Consider the following 19,191-nt stretch of genomic DNA (forward strand, 5'->3'; position numbering starts at 1 on the left):
TATGAATCCACAAAGACTGGGGCAGCATGCATGGGCCTGCACAGGTTCAAGCTGGATGGGTCCCAGTGCTCAGACAGGAAAGTGGCTATGAGTTCACATGCCTCCCCCAGGAACCTTTCTCCAATCGATGCAAGCTTACAAACTAATGATAATTATAATTATCTTTACTGGTGTCTCACTGGTTATATTAACCACACTTTAAGGTAGGCTCCATGCCCAGCACAGGTGGCCAAGGAAAGTAAATTCAATGGCGTCTCTGTATCTTTGTAAACCTTTTGTCTCATGTCACTTTTTTTCAGTGTTGGCCCTTTGACTGTATATTAACTTTTGGAACTTCAGGATTTCATGAGTTTTGCTTGTGTGTGTTTCTTCTTTATCCTGTTTCCTTTGCCTTTTCTGTTTGCCTGCTTGTTTTCTAGAGAGGAGAAAAAGATGGAGTAGTTCGATGGGTGGAGAGGAGGGGAGGATGTGGGAATGTGGGAGGAGTCCGGGGAGGGGAGCCAGGGAGCAGAAATGCTGTATGAAAAATTATTTCCAATTAAAAACAATCTACTGGAAAACATGTTAGGATGAAAGAAAACATATTTCCATGTTTACATAAAAAGCCCAGTTCGGTGTGAGCTTAGCGTCTCGCCGTCCCTCATCTTAGTGGTCTTTGAACTAGGCAGCATTTTCTATGCTTGTTACTCAGGAGAATTGTCAAACGTGAGAGTTTCCAATATCTGCAATTTTGAGTTCTCCTATACCATCTACAAGCACTCAAAAGAGCCCACTCAGAATACCAAACTACTTCAAGTCTTTCTCGGTACTACATCCCAGGCGAAATGCCTCCGCGGAAAACATTTTGCGTCATCTCTCTTTCACCTACGTTTCTGGTTGTCAGAAAGAAAAATCTCGCAAATATATTCCCTAATAATTTTCCAAAGATGGTTTTGTTTATCTGTTTGTTTGTTTTTTATTTTATCTATTGAGCCAAAGAGAGAAAGAACATGAAGTTGGGTGGGTAGGGAGGGAGGTAAGGAGAATCTGAGAGCCGGGAGAAGGGAAGAAATGGGATCACAGTAATGCACGGATGCTTTTAAAGCTAAAAATAACTTGTTCATATGCTCTTAATGTGCACACACATACACGCACCGGGGGGTGGGGGTGGGGTACGGAGGGAGGGAGAGATGCTAAACAAAATACACCACACTTCCTGTGAGACTTCTCAGCTCACATCGGTGAGTTAGGCATAAAGTGGTCAGTCATGTTTCTTCCCTGGAGCAAGATTATCAAGTGCTAAAAGTGTAAAAATTCCAGGCAAACCACACTTAGTTCGCAACCTCTATGAGACTTTTAAAAAGGAGTCAAGGCGCTGACATTCTCCACCCTCACTTACATAGTCAGCCTCTGGCACAGCAGTGCCCACAGGTTTTTATGTTCTTCAGAAAACCGTTTGCATTGCCCGGTTAGGGGAAGTTGTCTATCTAGACTCACTCTGCACACTAGATAATTGACTTGCATGACTGTTTGCCAAGAATGAAACCTATGCTTCCGAATGAAGTATGTACAGGCAATATTAAATGCTAGTTCTTATGAGTCAGAGAGAGAGAGAGAGAGAGAGAGAGAGAGTTTGCAAAACTAGGAAAAATGTATTTAGAGCATATTGTTGTTCTGAAAACTGAGGTATTGCAAGCAAAGCAACAATCAAATGGAGAAATATCTTAAGTTAGTACTATTGTGTTATTAATATAAAAGAACTATCAAGAGTTAAAGTGTATAAAACCAATATAAGTGTTTTCAACTCTGAAACAACTTAAAAATCTACCTTTTTGAGCACTGAAACTCTTCTACAAAACAATGAGCACTCTGCCTTCTCTTTGTGATATTTTGTGTTAAAAAGTCCTCTGTTGCTGTTGTAATTGTTCTTCCAAATGTTCCTTTAATTTTAGCCTTCTGGGGCATCTTTTCTAGCTTAGTACAGCATTACAGCCTTGCCCCGCCTATTCACCTGGTGGAGGGAGATTGACGGGAGAAAAACCATGAGGATGGTGATATGGGCTTTGACTTTAAATTGGTGGACAAAGCAGCAAAAGGACAGAGGATCGAGAAGAGACATTTGTCTCTGTGCTCATCCATCTACCCCGAGAGCCTCGGTTAGCAACATGCAGGATGCAGAACAGTGGCCCTCTACATTTATGCATACATCAATTAGTTGCAGCCATCCTGGTTGCTTGGCTAGCATGCTGATCTTACATTCCTCAGATACCTACCCCAGTACTGGAGCTGTTCTCTCAGGCTATGCTGGTGGAGTCTTTACTTCCAGTCTGATGATGACGACATGCTTACTCTAATATAATTTTATTAGAATCTCACTTGCATCCTACAGATGCTCCATTCTCCCTGTGCATGTATCTCTGACTGTTTCATAAGTTAAGGCAGAATATCATAGAGTGCTACACTGTTTTTTCATTATATAGAAAGACTGTCTGGATGTAAGGAATAATCAATGTCTCATTTTCTAAATAATATTATTTAACTGCTAGAATACATTCATGTAAGGTGACACATTGTAGTCCTTTGGAAACCTAGGAGACTGCCCCACTCTCCACTGATCCAATGCCAAAGCAAATGAAAGCATCAAATAGATTTTCAAGTGATGCTAATTTTTTTGGCCAAAACCATTTGATATTTTAATAAGTAATTTGGCTATTGGATAAAGTATTCACATAGGGCAAAATCATCTCAATTACCTCCAAACTAACTAGCCTGTGTCATAGAGTAACTTCAATTATTTTCCTGCACACACTGCTTGTTGGAAAATGAGTATCACAAGTGAACAGGTCCACATCCTGCTGTCAGGTCAAAAAACATGTGAGGGAAATGGAGAATCAACACAAATGTGGCATGGAGCTATCACTGTGAACTAGTAAAAATATACTTTATGGAACACAAATCAATTAATTGCAAAGGAGACATATCCTGATTTTGCAAGATTTCTGTGGGGGTTTCCTTGACATTCTATAAGTCTTGTGTATGGGATGGCACTTATTTTGAGTTTATTATTTCTCAGGACTTATTCTGGTTTGTTGGTTCCATGTTTATGCCATATTCCTCAGGTCCTTCTCTGCTGTGTATCCTCCCCATAACTGAACCTAGCACATGGCTATGCTGCTGTGCTCAGACAAAAAACACCTATAGAGAACTTTAAATGGAGAGATTTGGAGGGAAAAATACAATACTGTTTTTCTGTTGTTGCTATTTAACATTTGAAGTTAAAATAGATCTATAGTTCTTTTAGTATAACAAATCCTTTATATTTAGCTCCTTTAAAAAAGAACTTTAACTATAGCAGTCCACTTGAAAGAAAACATTCAGGAATGAGGGCACTTTTGTCATTACTATCAAGGTTTTGGTTGTCTTAGAAAACTCTTAGAGAGATTTCCTAGGTCTGTTATGAATAGGTGTATGACTAACAGCTACTAGCACACTTACACACAGATTGTTTCTGTGACCGTCATTGTGGATATATTACAGAAACACTAAGAGGTGTTTATTTCAATCAAGAAGTTAAGAAAGTGAGTCTGAACAAAACTAAGATTTATTTTAAAATCTATGTCAACTTTATAAACTTCATATAAACTTTACCTAAATGTTTACGCTCAAAAGTTAAAACCCTAGCTCATGATTTTCCTTCAAAAATGGTATGAATGGCCTTCCAGATGTTCAATAGCCAAAATTCAGAGGTCTGAGCTAAAGTAAATTAAGGGAGAAAAGAAGAAGAGGAGGAAGAAGAAGAAGAAGAAGAAGAAGAAGAAGAAGAAGAAGAAGAAGAAGAAGAAGAAGAAGAAGAGGAGGAGGAGGAGGAGGAGGAGGAGGAGGAGGAGGAGGAGGAGGAGGAGGAGGAGGAGGAGGAAGAGGAGGAGGAGGAAGAAGAAGAAGAAGAAGAAGAAGAAGAAGAAGAAGAAGAAGAAGAAGAAGAAGAAGAAAAAGAAGAAGAAGAAGAAGAAGAAGAAGAAGAAGAAGTAGTAGTAGTAGTAGTAGTAGTAGTAGTAAGATGGCTTGGTAGTCAAAGATTCCTGCCACCAAGCCTGATGACTGACTTTCATTCTCACAATTCCACGTGAAAAAGGGAACCATTTCCTGCAGGTTTTCCTCTGACCTTAACAGGTGGGCATTATGGCATGGATCTATGCATACACACTTTGTATATGTATATGTACACATACATATAAAACAATATACAATTATATACACACATGTATATAATGTATATATGTACATATAAGTTACTTAGCAATACCAGGTAGGCCTGGCTTGCTATAAAAGAGAATGTTTGTTTGGCCTCTTTGCTCTCTCTGTCCCTTTTCTCTGTCTGATCCCTCCGCTCTCTTTGACCCCTTTTTTCCCTTTCTCTTCTCCCCCTACACATATTCTGGTTGGCCTCCTCTCCTGTCTCTCTGTCTCTTTGTCTTATCTCTCTGTCTCTGTCTCTGTCTCTATCTCTCTTTCTCTCTCTCTACTCTCTTTCTCTGCCTCTACTCCTTTCTCAACTCCCATTCCCATGTCCTCAAATAAACTCTATTCTATACCCCTGGTACCTCAGGGGTAGGATTTCTAAGCATGGGGCCACTGAGGTAACCCCTCCCACTACACCATACCAAGCTCTACAAAACATATCCTTGGCTCTACAAAACATATCCTTGCTTTTATAAGACATATCACATATTACATACATACATACATACATAATACATTTACATACACATATATGTATATAACTATACATATACTACATATATATATATATATACATATATATATATATATATATATAATTTTAAAATCAGCCAGTATTTTGGCCTTTTTTCTAAAAGGTCAAAAAAGTCTCTCAAAAAGACCCCTGTAAGTCTGGTAAATTACTAACCCTTGAGCAGAATTTATGGAGACCCCAGATAACTCCATAATCTATAATTTATTTTTGGTTCTTTTTTTTTTCCGGAGCTGGGGACCGAACCCAGGGCCTTGTGCTTCCTAGGCAAGCGCTCTACCACTGAGCTAAATCCCCAACCCCTATAATTTATTTTTAATATGAGTAGGATTTAGGCAGTACACGAGAAGGATTTCTCCATTAGTGAAAAAAGACTTGAACCAAGTCTCTGATAAAAAAGATAAATGTTGAGGTTGAAGAAGAAGACAATGAACTGATGTTGGAAGTTTTTGTAAAACCTAATGGAACCACTGAATTTTATTCTAAGGAGGATAGAGAGCCATTGCTGACTCTTAAGGAAAGGAATAATATACTTATGTAAGTAGATTCTACACATATTCTCAGTGTGCTAGAAGAAATGTTTTATGAGTAAGATGTCTGGGAGCAGATGTTCCTGCTAAAAAGCACTTTCCTGTTGTATAGACAGGAGATGTCAAGGGGCTAAGATGGGAGATTGATGGCGGGTCTGGAGACATAGCTCTGCGAACTCCTCACATAGGAAATCCGCCATGTGTTGATATATAGCACTGAACTTGCTGTCTATCTCTGACATATCCTGGCATAGGGGAGCTTTCTTAGTGAAAGACCAGGGGTAGTTTCTAGAATTGATGCCTGGACATAGCTGTGCAGTATATACTTCAAGAACCATGAGTATGGACTTGCAAGACATAAGTATTCACTGTTACCCCTATTTCAGATGCAGTAAAAAAACTTTATTAGTGATTTTTCTGTCAGCTGTGTCGCATTTTAATTATATTTGAAAATAACACCTACTTTGAAAATACCCACATAGAAACTGCAATGATGGTTGTCTTTTGAGTACCCAAACAAAATCCTGGACTTTGCAAAACTCTCCAACTCTTAAGAATTAGATCACATATTACATTATAAGGGGGTCAATGTGTCACTCAGATGCTGCCAGTAGCATTTAAATCAATACATCAGGAATCCTACTTGCTAATGGACTTAGCTTGCTTGTGTGTCACAGTCTTTGGAGGGGACAATCCGTGTCTGGAAGGATGCTCACTCTATCTCACTGCCTGCTTACATGACCATGAACATTTCTCAGCAGACCCAGGGCCAAAATGTCTACAATACCCTATTTTAGACAGATATAGAAATGTTGTCTCTTCTGATAGTACCCACACGATATTTTGCCTGCCGCCTTTCAACAAGAGAAGAAAGTGATAGCACAGAGCCCCAGTTAGCTGTGCCCTACAATAAAAGAGTAAATATAATCGGAAAATGAGAGAAAAGTTTACATTATAACCAGTATTATTTAACCAGGCAGGAATAGATCAGTTGAAATGATTGATCCACAGAACGGCTTCTCAGAGCCAACATTATTTCATATGCAGCTAATTATATTTTGGTTTTCTCTGAGAGAGACCACCAATAAATCCACTGTTAAATGTTTTGTTGTTGTTTTTGTTGTTGTTGTCTTATTTGTTTTCAGAATCAGCCCAATAACTGGCATAATTCTTTAGGCTTCATTATTGAAACAAGATGCTAACCTTTAAATACATTGTTTTCTGTTTATTCCTGGTGTTCTTTTAGACTCCCTCAGTGACAACGAGTGTTGTAATTTGGCAGAAAAAATGAAATTGTTGTTTGTTAAGTACACACTGGAAATCATATGGCACAATATGAATGTACATCTAGCACAGTTTTAAAAAGCTATATTTTCAAATCCAAATTTGAAGCCAAGTCAATGAGATTGGCCGTGCATTGCAGCATGCAGAGACATCCCTTTGCCTTATACAGTATGTAGAAATAAGAGAATTTTCTGCTTGCCTAAAACTATCAAATCAGTAAAACTGAATCTTAGGTAAAACCTCCAGTAACAAAGAATGTTTTACTTGATAAAAACTAGGATTTTCGTCACTAAAGACAGCACCCATCAGAAAAGTAGCACACGGGCACGTCTAAGACAGACAAGGACTCCTGTTGAGTCTGGAGAATATATGACAGCCTCTTCAAAATCAACAACAACCAAAAACCAGAAACTGTACCTTCTTAAAATAAGATTTATCTTATTTATTTGTGTGTGCAAACGTGTATGTGTAAGTCTATGAGAGTTCATAAGTGTGTGAGAGTTGAGCGTGCATGAGTGTATGTGTGTGAGAGAGAGTGTTGTGAGTGTAAGTGTGTATATGAATGTGTGAGTGTGTGTGCATGTGAGTGTGTGAGTGTTGTGAGTGCAAATGTGTATGTGAGTGTGTGAGTATGTGTGTGCATGTGAGTGTGTGAGTGTTGTGAGTGTAAGTGTGTATATGAATGTGTGTGTGCATGTGAGTGTGTGTATTGTGAGTGTAAGTGGGCATGTGAGTATGTGAGTGTGTGTGTTGTGAGTGTAAGTGTGTATGTGAGTATGTGAGTATGTGTGTGCATGTAAGTGTGTGAGTGTTGTGAGTGTAAGTGTGCATATGAATGTGTGAGTGTGTGTGCATGTGAGTGTGTGAGTGTTGTGAGTGTAAGTGGGCATGTGAGTGTGTGAGTGTTGTGAGGGTAAGTGTGTATGTGAGTATGTGAGTGTGTGAGTGTTGTGAGTGTAAGTGTGTATGTGAGTATGTGAGTATGTGTGTGCATGTAAGTGTGTGAGTGTTGTGAGTGTAAGTGTGCATATGAATGTGTGAGTGTGTGTGCATGTGAGTGTGTGTGTTGTGAGTGTAAGTGTGCATATGAATGTGTGAGTGTGTGTGCATGTGAGTGTGAGTGTTGTGAGTGTAAGTGTGCATATGAATGTGTGAGTGTGTGTGCATGTGAGTGTGTGAGTGTTGTGAGTGTAAGTGTGCATATGAATGTGTGAGTGTGTGTGCATGTGTGTGTGTGTTGTGAGTATAAGTGTGTATGTGAGTGTGTGAGTGTGTGTGCATGTGAGTGTGTCTGAGATATGTAGCCAAAGAAAACCTTTGGCTTTCTGTAAAGCTCCTTTTGGGAAGTGCCCATATGAGAGATGATCATGGTGCAATATGAAGGCTCCACCTCATCATCCCAACTGACCACAAGTCGCAGAGTCCATTTCATCTTGGGGTTTCCAGATAGGCTGTGCTCTGGCTTTTATCTCACTGTACCAACTTAAAGTCTTTTTCTTCTTATCCTCATATCCTTCTGTTTTAGAGATGCTATGATTCCAAGGCATTGCTCAGTAAACTTCAGGCACACAAAATTTTAACCTCCAGATAGCTCTGACTAAAATCCTTGCCAATCACAGATGAAAACAACTAATCTAAGTAACTTGCTCAAGGCATATGTCCAGCCAGTAGAAGGTTACAATCTGGTCTACACAGCCTGGAGATCCTCAGGTTGGACAGTGAGCTGCTGTTTTACTATGTCATTGTCACCTCCCTAATATATATTTCATCAAAAACTTAAAGGCTACCCAATATTATAGAGAGAAAATGTTTAAGATGAGATGGAGAACAAAGGGGAAAATGAAAGGAGAGAATAGATGCTAATCATAAGCTAAGGAGTGAGAACACAATACAGGTACCGGACAACAACAGGATCAACCCACATGGTTTGTGTTCTGCATCGAAAAGAACAGGTGTTTTCAGGAGAAAAAAATAGAAAAGGATAAGAAGATGGGACAATAAATTTCCTTAAGAGTTTGGGTAAAATTTATAATTCATATTAAAATAGAAAATAAGGTCTAGTATACTGATTGAAAAAAATTACTGCTCTCATAGGCAGTCTATTATTCCTTCTTTTTTGAAGTTTCAGGACTGGGTTAGTTAGCATAGATACTGTCCTTAGGCTATGGTTAGGATGGCCTTCCTTATCTGCATCTATGTCTTTAAATGAACTAATATTATGATGGTGATCTTTGTAAACCATAGTATAATTTCCTACCTATATTAAAATACCCTATTTTTAAAAATCACAAAGTCGCTTAGAAAAACAACAGTGCTTATGGACCTGATGATAATATTTTCTTGACAATATGTTGAATAGCACAAATTGAACTTCTACGTCTTTATTTGGTTTTGAGAACAATTATTTTTGAGATTTTGTCAGTTTTCTTTCTTCCATATCTTGTATAATTACAGTTTCTCTGGATGTTTCTCATCTATCTTATGTTTCAATCCGATCGTTTCTGTTTCTAAGATGAGGTGACTGTCTGGCTAACTATGGGAAACTAGTGGATTCATATTTATTATCACAGAGTCAATACTATTGCTACTGTAATTATATTTGTATCTAGAGCCTTGCTATGTCGACCAAGCTGACCTTGAACTTGCTGTGTAGTACAGCTGATGCTTCTTTCTCAGCTTTTCAACATGCTAGGGCCATAAGTTTGTACCATCACATGCAGTCCAGCACCATTGTAAGTCATGGACTAGTAATTAAACAATTTGCTATTCTAGTTAGGTTTCTCAAAGAAATTATGTTCTCAGAGAAAACAGGAGTCAGAGCAAAAGGTAGCAGAAATTCCTGTAACTCTAGTTCTAATGTCCCAGAGTTCAAAGTTTTCGCCTTACTTTGTTGTGATTATCTTCCCCTAAGGGAAGGAGCCTGTTTAAACAGTTAGATCAATCACTCTTTAAGGAGACAAAGAGTTAAAAAAAAAGATCTTAATAGATATCCTTCAAGCCAATTAAAAATCTAGACTGTGAGTCTCTGGATGCTGAATCCAAACACATTTCTGCCATACTGCACAGGATGAATAATTTCATTTCCCTGTAATTTCTACAAACCCAATTGGATTGCCTGGAGAAGTTTGTAGTATTCATTTCATTCTCCTAGGCAATCTAGAACTTGAGAAACTATCACTGCTCTAGTCTGAGAACACTATGTTCTATGTGTAGAGTAGTATTCAGAGGTGGAAACAAACTGCCCTCCACCCATGCTCATGGCAAAGGCGTCTTCCCCCTCCGATCGTCTTTCTCCCACTCTCCTTGTTTCCCCTCTTCTGCTTGCTTTTGTTTTTCCAATATTGGCATCCATTACACATTCAGCACTCATTCTGCTTCTCTTTCCTTAGTCTATTTCCACATTCTTTGTTTTGAAGTAAAGACAAACATGGACCCCAAGCCATAGAAGCCTGAGATAGGAGTTCACTTGGGGTTTAGATGGTTATATGCTCATTTCTAGGCAGAAGAGCAGCAGCTCATGGCTGTGAGAGATTGAAGAAAGCATTGTTTCTGATTACTCCCTGGACGAATGGCATTGGAAGACCTCAGACCTTGTGCAATTGGTGGAATTTCTTTATTGAATCAGTCTTTTGGCTGGAGCTGCTTACCATTGTTATCTGCCAGACTTTGGCTGCAGTGTGAACCCAATGGGGGGAAATTTTTCCCAAGTAGATTGTGTTTTGCCAGACCTGACTGTGACAGTAACTGAAGAAGGCACAGAAATGCTGTTGAGACCAGGGAGGAGTACAGAAACACGGAAAAGAAAATTACTTACTCCTACATAAACGCATTCATTTATGCAATGAATATTCATTTCCTTTATCTCCAGTGTATTTAACATCTTACTTGTGCCAGATATTATTCCCTTTTATAATCAGCATCATAACATTTCCCATTGTATGAGGTAAGGAGAATTAATATGTAATCTTGGAGCAGAATAAAATGGTCATGACTGGCATCACAGATGTCAGAAATCTTGCCACTGTGCCCAGGTAATAATAGACTTCACATCAACCAATTCACATGAGAAAGAAAAAAAATCTGCTTAAAAACAACTTTCAAGATCTCAAACTTCTTACAACAGTTTTTATCAACCCATTTGGTCAGCTGTAGAGGCTGAGATTTATATTTAATTGCAATGTAATCCTTTCTTGTTGGTAGCAAATCGTGTATGAAGTAAATGTTTAATTATGGTAAACCTGAGGGGTGTTACATAAAGGCAACTGACAAATTTTTTTCACAAAGCAAAAAAAAAATATCAACTGGCTTTCTTCTTTAAAATCATCACGATATTAATTACTTTAAAGTCATATGAACTATATAAATACCAGATACAAATTCAACTTGTTACTGTGCATATCTAATATCAATCTAATTGATAGTTCTCGGGAGTTGTAATATGTGCCTATAATATCAGAAAATGGGGCTGAGGCAGGAGGATCACGAGTTTGAGGTTGGCTTGGTTCTAATGAAACTTCCTCTCAAGAAAAACATAACATTTCCCTAGAAATGCAGGACCCTACAGTACTGTATGTTGGCTAAGCGCATCCATGTCCCCATGAAATAAAGATACAGGACAGCATATCTTCAAATATTTTAGATGCTATGATTGGGTTTCACTTTGTGGATGGGCTTTCTATCTTTAGGAAATTGGTGAGAATGTAACCAATCCAAAAGGACTGAGAAAAAGAATGAAGGAAAAATCTTCAAAACCTCGTGTTTATAATATAGCTTAAAAATGCAGAAAAGCAGAGTTTCTCAGCACCCACACAGCCCTAGATCTTGAGAGGAGGCTGCTTGAATCCATTTTCTTCCTTCAGTATTTGTTGCCTAAGTAAGTCTGTGGGTATACAGCAAGTGTTCATCCCTCCTACATATCCACTTTCGTATTTACAACACTAACTCTCCATATACACACACAGGGGCACTTGAGTTGCTAATCGTATTCAGTCACTTTCTCACGTTCTTGGGAGTGTGGTCCACACACTATCTTCTAGCACATCAAATAGCAGATTATAGTTTATCTTGAATGTTTTGTCAAGTACAAACCAATTCAGAAGGAATGTTTGACACTCATGACTTTTCAAAGGGTTTTTGATTCACCATAGAACTCCGTAACTCTTATGCTCAAAACTAACAATGTAAAATTATTTTTGTAAGTTTTCTTTAACACCAGAAGATAAGGATAAAGGCACTGAAATGGGTATAAACACTCTTCACTATTCATGTGAGGTGGCTATCCTCCTTCACAGACCCATTTGTAGATGAACACAAAGCAAAGATTATGTTGGAAACACAGTAAGCACATTTTCCTAACAAACTAAAAGATTTCAAAAGTTTGGTCTGAACAGTATAATAGTTAAAACCTCTCATAAAATGTGTCCGAGTAATGTTAGTTTTATAAAAGCTTTGTATCTATTTTAATTATGAAAAGAATTTTCTTCAATCATAGTAAATGACAGTTATGTCCTGTGCATATGAATAAAGCTTAAATTATTCTTAAAGTAATCATGTATATCTTTTTGCACTATTGTGATACTCATCCATTTAAAAGCAAAAACCAATCTAAAACAGGGAAAAATCGATGCATTTTAAAAATAAATTTGTCCTTGGGGTTAAGCATTTTATTCATGGCAGTTACCCATGGCAAATGAATGCAGCCACATTTGCTAGTTCGCTAGCCATACCAAAGTGTTCCTCTTGAGAATCATGTGAGCATTCTGTCAGATTTGGCATTATAAACACAACCATCAACCTTCTGAGGTACTCGCAAAGATGATCAAGTTCCTATATGTTCACTCTAGAACACTCATAGCATGTTCAACCATGTATAGTACATTCAAAGTAAGATCCTGGGTCCACTGAAATCTTTTAGAGTCTCTTACTAAAAAGTTAGTCCCATTTTAAGCATGTTAGATTCAGTAAGCCAAATCCAGCTTTGACAACCCAAGAGCTATGAGATCTAAGCTCGACTTTATCTTTGTCATTGGAGTTACTAAGCTATTTAAGAGTTTAAGTAAAATTCATAACTGTTAGTACCATAGGATACAATAATGTACAAGCTGGGGGAAGGCAATCTGGCCAACATCCCAGTTTTGTTTCCAATTTAAGACTTTTTTCATATTGTTAAATTTTTTAAAAACATTTATTATTTCAAAGATTATAACTCAGAACTCAAAAACGCATTTCTCAATCTATGGGCTGTGACCCCTTTGGCAAACCTCTATCTCCAAAAATATTTACATTATAATTCATGACAGTAGAAAAATTATAGTTTGAAGTAGCAGTAAAAATAATTATATGGTCAGCGACACCACAATATGAAGAACTGTATTAAAGGGTCACAGCATTAGGAAGGTTGAGAACCATGGATTCAAAGGGTTACATGTTCCATTTCTTAAAAGTAAACGTATCTTATTAATCAATTTGGTCAGATATGGAAGCTCCTGTCTGTGGACCTAATATTTAGGAGGCAGAAGGAGGAGAAATGCTCTGAGTTCAAGATCAGAAACAACCTACTTAGTGAGTCTGTCCAGGCCAGACCTTTTACAAAGTGAGACTCTGTCTCAACAATAGAAGCAACTACTTTTTAAGCTTAAAAAATTACTACTATTAAGGAGTCTATAATTGAAAAGAATAGTTAAGGAGAAAGAGAAAGCACAGGTGACAGAATAGGAGAAAAAATAAATTGGGAAAAGAAAGGTGTTTTCCAATGATGTATCCCTCTCGTTATGAACCATATAACCAATGTCATAGGAAAATGATTTCCTTAAAAAGCAAAAGGTCTTATCCAGGTCAAAGTAGAGCACAAGGAACCAAACATAGTAACAAGGAAATGGCTTTGGTTCCATTTTCCTATGCTGATATCAACTGCTGAAAATTAGGAAGCAGCACCTGCAGGGACCACACAGGTTTTATTTTAAAAGCAAAACAAGATGCATGCTGGGTGGGGAAATCAGCTGGGGAAACGTGTGTGATGGAAATTTAGCAGGACAATGACGACATTCTGTGCTCTGTGAATCATTTCTGTTTCCTTTCTAATCATACTAGCTAAAGAACAAGACTTGTGAGGGGCACAGCGGAATAGTTAGGTCTCAATAGAGTAATTGCCAGATTAGTCTGCAAACAAAACTAAACACTCAGAAACTGCACAAAAGTTTGCATGAAACAACTATCAAAGCAAGATTTTAAAGCTGGATTGATTTTTAAATATTTCAATGGAGAAGCTAAAGGCACTGTCTTTTTCTATCTTTATGTGTAGACTTAATGTTTCCCACGCTGTCTCTTCCAAAGCTTCTGGGATTATTTCTTGAGATTACTATAGTCATCACGTTAGGAGATGGAGCGATTTGACTTCTTACAAGTAAAGAAAGCCTGTTGACGTTGAGATGGCAGTCCAAAGCCCTATGCCATCAGACATAGTCTTTATTTGAGTACTGCCTGCTGCTTAGTTTGAGCATCGGCTCCAGGGTGCAGTGCTGTGCTCTCCAGGTGTAATTTATTTGAATTAGTGAAGCCTTTCTCTCTGTAAAACTCAAGTTTCCCAAGCTACGTAAAATGTGCCCCATTATGAGTCTCTAGTTTCCGGAACATAAAGCTTTCGAAGTTTCATCACCTTCCCCATTTACTGAATCATAACATAATTAGTTTATGCAGCCTAAGAAATCATTGAAATGATATTTACATTTCAAATACATTTTTGTTTTTATTTTTGTCTTGACTTAAAATTCTGATATAGGACGTTACTTACATGTTAATGTCAGTACTTGGTGATTGAGGGCAGTATTAAGCATTTAAAAATGAAATATTTTAAAAGTTTCTTCTTGAATTCTTTCTGTCTTACTAAACATAAATTTGTATGTGCTTTGACACTGTATCTGTTTCAAATGGGGCACAACACACAAGGAAGTGTGTGAAGGAGGACAGTGAAATGAAATGGGTGTGACTCGAGTAGACCGAGAAATAGGCGTGGCACATACAGCAACCAAACTAGAAGAACAAATTGTCATGGAATTTTCCTTTCTTAAAATCCAAATTTTAGATGTCTGCTTTGGAATAGTATCTAACAAGAACCCACACTAGCCCACAGAAACATCCAAATACAAAAGGAGAGCAGTATGTCCTCCTACCTCCGTCTCCAGATCCCGATCCTGCATCTGGGAAGGAAAAAAGAAAACAGTTTATACACACATGAAAACTATATTAAACAATGAGTTTTCATGGTTAGGCTTCTCTTTGTCGTGAGACTTTTCGGTTTGAGACAGAGTCTTTGTAGCCCAGGAAGATTTACAGTTTGCTCCCTCTGCCTTCCTCTCCAAAGTGTGGGATTACAGGCCTGAACCATCAGCTTGTTCACAACCTCAACGCTAAAATGTCATTGATGTGAAAACTTGTAGCCTTTACTCTGCTAATATACAGTTTTCTCAATTCAACCTAATTTCTACTGACATGGTATATACGTACGAAATTATTTTTCTTCTTAAACTTTATAAAACCTGTGGGAGAAGTCCTGCTTGAACATGGGAAGTCCTCCCAGTTCTAATTTTGATCAGGCTGCATTTGGAGACTTTGACCTGATGACATGCTTCTATCACTGCATTTTCAAAACTGGACAGTGCACGTGGTAAGGCTCCTCCTCTTGCACATTGCTTATAAACAAAGGAGAAAAGGTAAGGGAGCACTTTGTGGGATGAGGGGCTGATCGATGCCATACTGTCTGAGGACTCTATCTTGAGTAGATGTGAGCTTACTTGACCTTTGTGCTTGCAGGGGGTCAGACTCTAAGAGACATTGGCACAAAAACACCACCTACACTGTTTCTTACTCTGCTTCTTTCTGCCTTCCTTTCCAAGCCACTGCAAGTAGATAAAGGTGTCTCTGTCTGAGAACATGGATTCTAGAACTATCCAGTCTGAGTCAAACCATTAAGTTTCCATCTGTTCCTAAATGTGGACGTTATCCTTTCTCTGCTGATTTCTTTGCATTCTAAAGATACCTTGTGCATGTCTCCTGTTAACTCTAGGTCATAAGACAACACTGGAAGCCTCCTTCGGTTATGCTGTTACTGTTCTACATTGAAATTACATCCAGGATTCAAGATTTACATAAAAATCCCCATCTATGAGTTTTTTCCTTGTAGTTTAGTTTAACTATTGTAAATCATTCTTCTTCTTGCTGTGGTCTTTGACATTTTGTGGAGGCACACTACATACAGTGGCCGGGGGCATGAAAATCCACAGAGCTGACACTTGTGGAAGAATGGGTTGGTCTATAAAAATGTGGTGGAGCATCGGTGGGACAGTAAGTCTTGGTGGCAACTCAGAGTAACTAACACTGTATTATACAAGAATGTCAGTTCATTCATTAACTGCCATCACGACTGACCATATGACTTTAGGCCTTTACTTAAAGGCAAGCTAACTGATATAAACAGTTTATAATAATATATAGAGATATATTACTATATACACACATTACTATATATATGCATATTCTTATATATTTATATAGTATATATTAAAGTATAAAATATTATTAAATATAAATATATATTTAAATATACATTTCTTAACAATGATACATATTTTTCTTAACAAATACACAACTTAGGGCTGCAATCCTACAGTTTTGACAGCTTAATAATGCCAAACCATGAATGATTCACACATTCCTTTCTGCAACAGGAACATACACTGACAATTAGAACACATTCATTAATTACAATACTGCTTCTTTTGGGTGAAATAGTACTTGAATGGCCAACACTCGCTAAATTTCCTCTGAGCACACTTTCATAGGGAAGATTTTAATTGGCTTTGAGTTAATTTGAAAGCGTACTTCGCTGTTACTTTTATTCAAAGGGATCAAGTCACCGCTATCCTGAATTGGGGTTATCACATCCTGTCTGTATGCTGACAGCATATAAAGTCTATTTCTCATTTCTAACGTCAGGAACTTCCATCAGGGAGAGCAATGTGATGTTTGACCCTCTAAACTTGATTATGACACACAGAAAGAGACTGGTATCCATGTTCCCAGGCTCCAAATGACAAGTGGAATCTTCTGCAGCCTTCCTAAACTTGTTCCTTCTGTTTAATGAGTGAATAGTAGCTTACTTTAAATGTGTGAGGGTTGGGGATTTAGCTCAGTGGTAGAGCGCTTGCCTAGCAAGCACAAGGCCCTGGGTTTGGTCCCCAGCTCCGAAAAAAAGAAAAGAAAAAGAAATGTGTGAGCGCAGCCTGGAGTACAAGCACTAAAATGTTGAGGAGACATCTTGCCTATTGATCTTTTAGGCTTTTGTGCTAATATATGTGTTTGGGGAAAGTCAGGAAAAAGAATAGGAGTGTTTTTGGCTTTTATCTCCTACATATTTCTGAAACTTTCAAAGATTTCATCCACACGATTAGTGTTTGATTTGACCCAGAGCTAGGGAAGAAAAGGGGGGTTGATTGGAAACCGGTCACGGTGGTCAACAGCATTATTATGAAATGCTTATGGGAAGCGCTAATGTTTTCTCAATTGTAGGATGAGTCATCCCTGCAAGCAGGAATAAGTATACTAAGAAAGTTGCAGTGAGGCAAACACATCTTGGCAAGGAAGGGATCTTGTTGGACAATAACCTGGGCTCTTCATCAACTCTACTCTTGCAAGGCAAGAACTTAAGCTGACAGCGAGACTGGCTACGAGGAAGTCACAGTCTGGATTAAACAATCCAATGTTCTCCAGCCACTTATCCCCAGAGAATACAACTTGACACCTTCCACTCAGTGTCAAAAAGCAGTAAAAATAAATGGGAAAATTATGAAGAAAAGTCAGAACCGCAATTTATTTGCCGTCAGGCCTGGCTAATCACTTGGTTTCTCCATCACTGCTCAGACCAAAATGCTTTTAGATTCACTAGTCAACAGAAGAGGCATTCAGCTAAACTGGCTGACTAATTAAATCCTGCAGAAATCTAAGTATGCAAATGAGGTAAGGACAGCTTCTTCGATTGTGATTAAATTTTCTACTTGGCTAAGTATTTATTTTCATAGTAAAAACAGCACACTGGGGACTAGCATGAATAGAGTTGAATGAATCAAACTGTGTAGACTGACAGGCACTCAGAGGCTGGGGGAAAGAATATCATCTTTGGTACCAGGTGCCATTTGCCATGGCTATAGCTCCTGGTATGGCTTGTATGGCTGTTTTCGACCTGCCTGTCCTCAGTGGGTGATGTACATACTACTCAGCTGCCCTCCTGGGTCATCATCATAAACAGACCTTTTTACTGCTCCGTCCTGCGGTCCAAAGGTCCCACGTATTTCTGTTCCCTTACTTCTAAAGTACTTGTTCTTTATCGTTTTGTCCTTTGGTATGGATGGGTGATTTTCATAGTTTGTTTCTTAGTGTTTTCTTTAATGCCCCAATTTCTACTCTGAGGCTGGCCTCTGGTCCTCTTCCTGCCCTCTGACCTGCACACTTGCCTCCACTTTTACCTTTCTCCATGCCAAATCTGTACTGACCACAGGTACTGTTGCTTTCCATCCTGACCATCATCCAGATGGTCACTCACATGCAAGGGCAAAGAATCACTCAGAAAAGACGCCTTAACAACCAGCACACAATCCAAAGATTGTATCAGTGTAGCTGAGAAACGTCCCTGGTTCATTGTCCTCTGCTCCCTCTGGAAACTGTGGTAATGAGAGGAGACCCTCAAAGATCAGTCTCCCCTAACTGTAAGGAGGCTGATGACAGTCTTCCAAAGGACCGAGGACTTTGTAATTACTCATTGTGTACCTTATCCCAACAATACATTCTTCTCATGTTACACCCTAAAATAGAAAAACCTGTTATCCCAGAGGGACTTTTACAGAAGATTCCCCGACACTATTTTGTTATTTTTGAAAGAGGTTTTCCTATTGCATTATCATTTTTTCCTGAACGATGGATGACCTTCCGGAGAGTTTTTGTAAGTGCCTACAGTGAGCCTGTTGTGTTACTTTTTTATTTAGGACAGTTGTTTAAGATGCCTATGACCTAAGCTGCACTTGGTTCCACTTTAAAGCATTGCCTTCCTAAGCAGGCTTTGCCTAACTGTTCTTTCTTTGTATCCGTTGTCGCTTTATTTCTCTATCTGTACATCTCTGGGTTGTAACACACACACACACACACACACACACACACACACACAAGAAGGGGGGAGGGAGGGAAAATATGCAGTTAAAGAAAAACAAATAGTAAAATTAAACAAATAACTCTGAAAAGCTAAGAGGATTGTGGATGTCCTTCTTTCCTTCCTTCCCTCCCTCCTTCCTTCCTTCCTTCTCTCCTTCCTTCCTTCCTTCCTTCCTTCCTTCTTTCCTTCCTTCCATCATTCTTAGAACAACACAAATAAAGAGCGCTGTAGAAATTGAGTTTAACTGTGTCAAAAAGACAGATGTTAGTGTAAATTATTCACACTGCCGATGTATTCTTCAGCATGATCTGCTAAGGGGGTAACCAGCACATCTTACAGTGAAAATCTAACATTAGTGCCTCCACAAAAATACTTGTTAACCTCAACTCCAACCTGCAAAGGCGCACCCTAGAACATAAACCCTATTTCTA

General features: G+C 38.5%; 1 protein-coding gene across 1 annotated transcript in view; it reads right to left on the reverse strand.

Moving 5' to 3' along the window:
- Tmeff2 (transmembrane protein with EGF-like and two follistatin-like domains 2) overlaps nt 1-19,191 on the reverse strand; it is a 287,500-nt gene that overhangs the window by 256,680 nt on the left and 11,629 nt on the right. The window contains exon 4 of the mRNA NM_001394330.1: nt 14,733-14,759. Coding sequence (NP_001381259.1) covers nt 14,733-14,759 — 27 coding nt within the window. The remainder of the gene's footprint in view (nt 1-14,732; nt 14,760-19,191) is intronic.

Source organism: Rattus norvegicus, chromosome 9, assembly GCF_036323735.1.
Source record: "Rattus norvegicus strain BN/NHsdMcwi chromosome 9, GRCr8, whole genome shotgun sequence".
Lineage (NCBI taxonomy): Eukaryota > Metazoa > Chordata > Mammalia > Rodentia > Muridae > Rattus > Rattus norvegicus.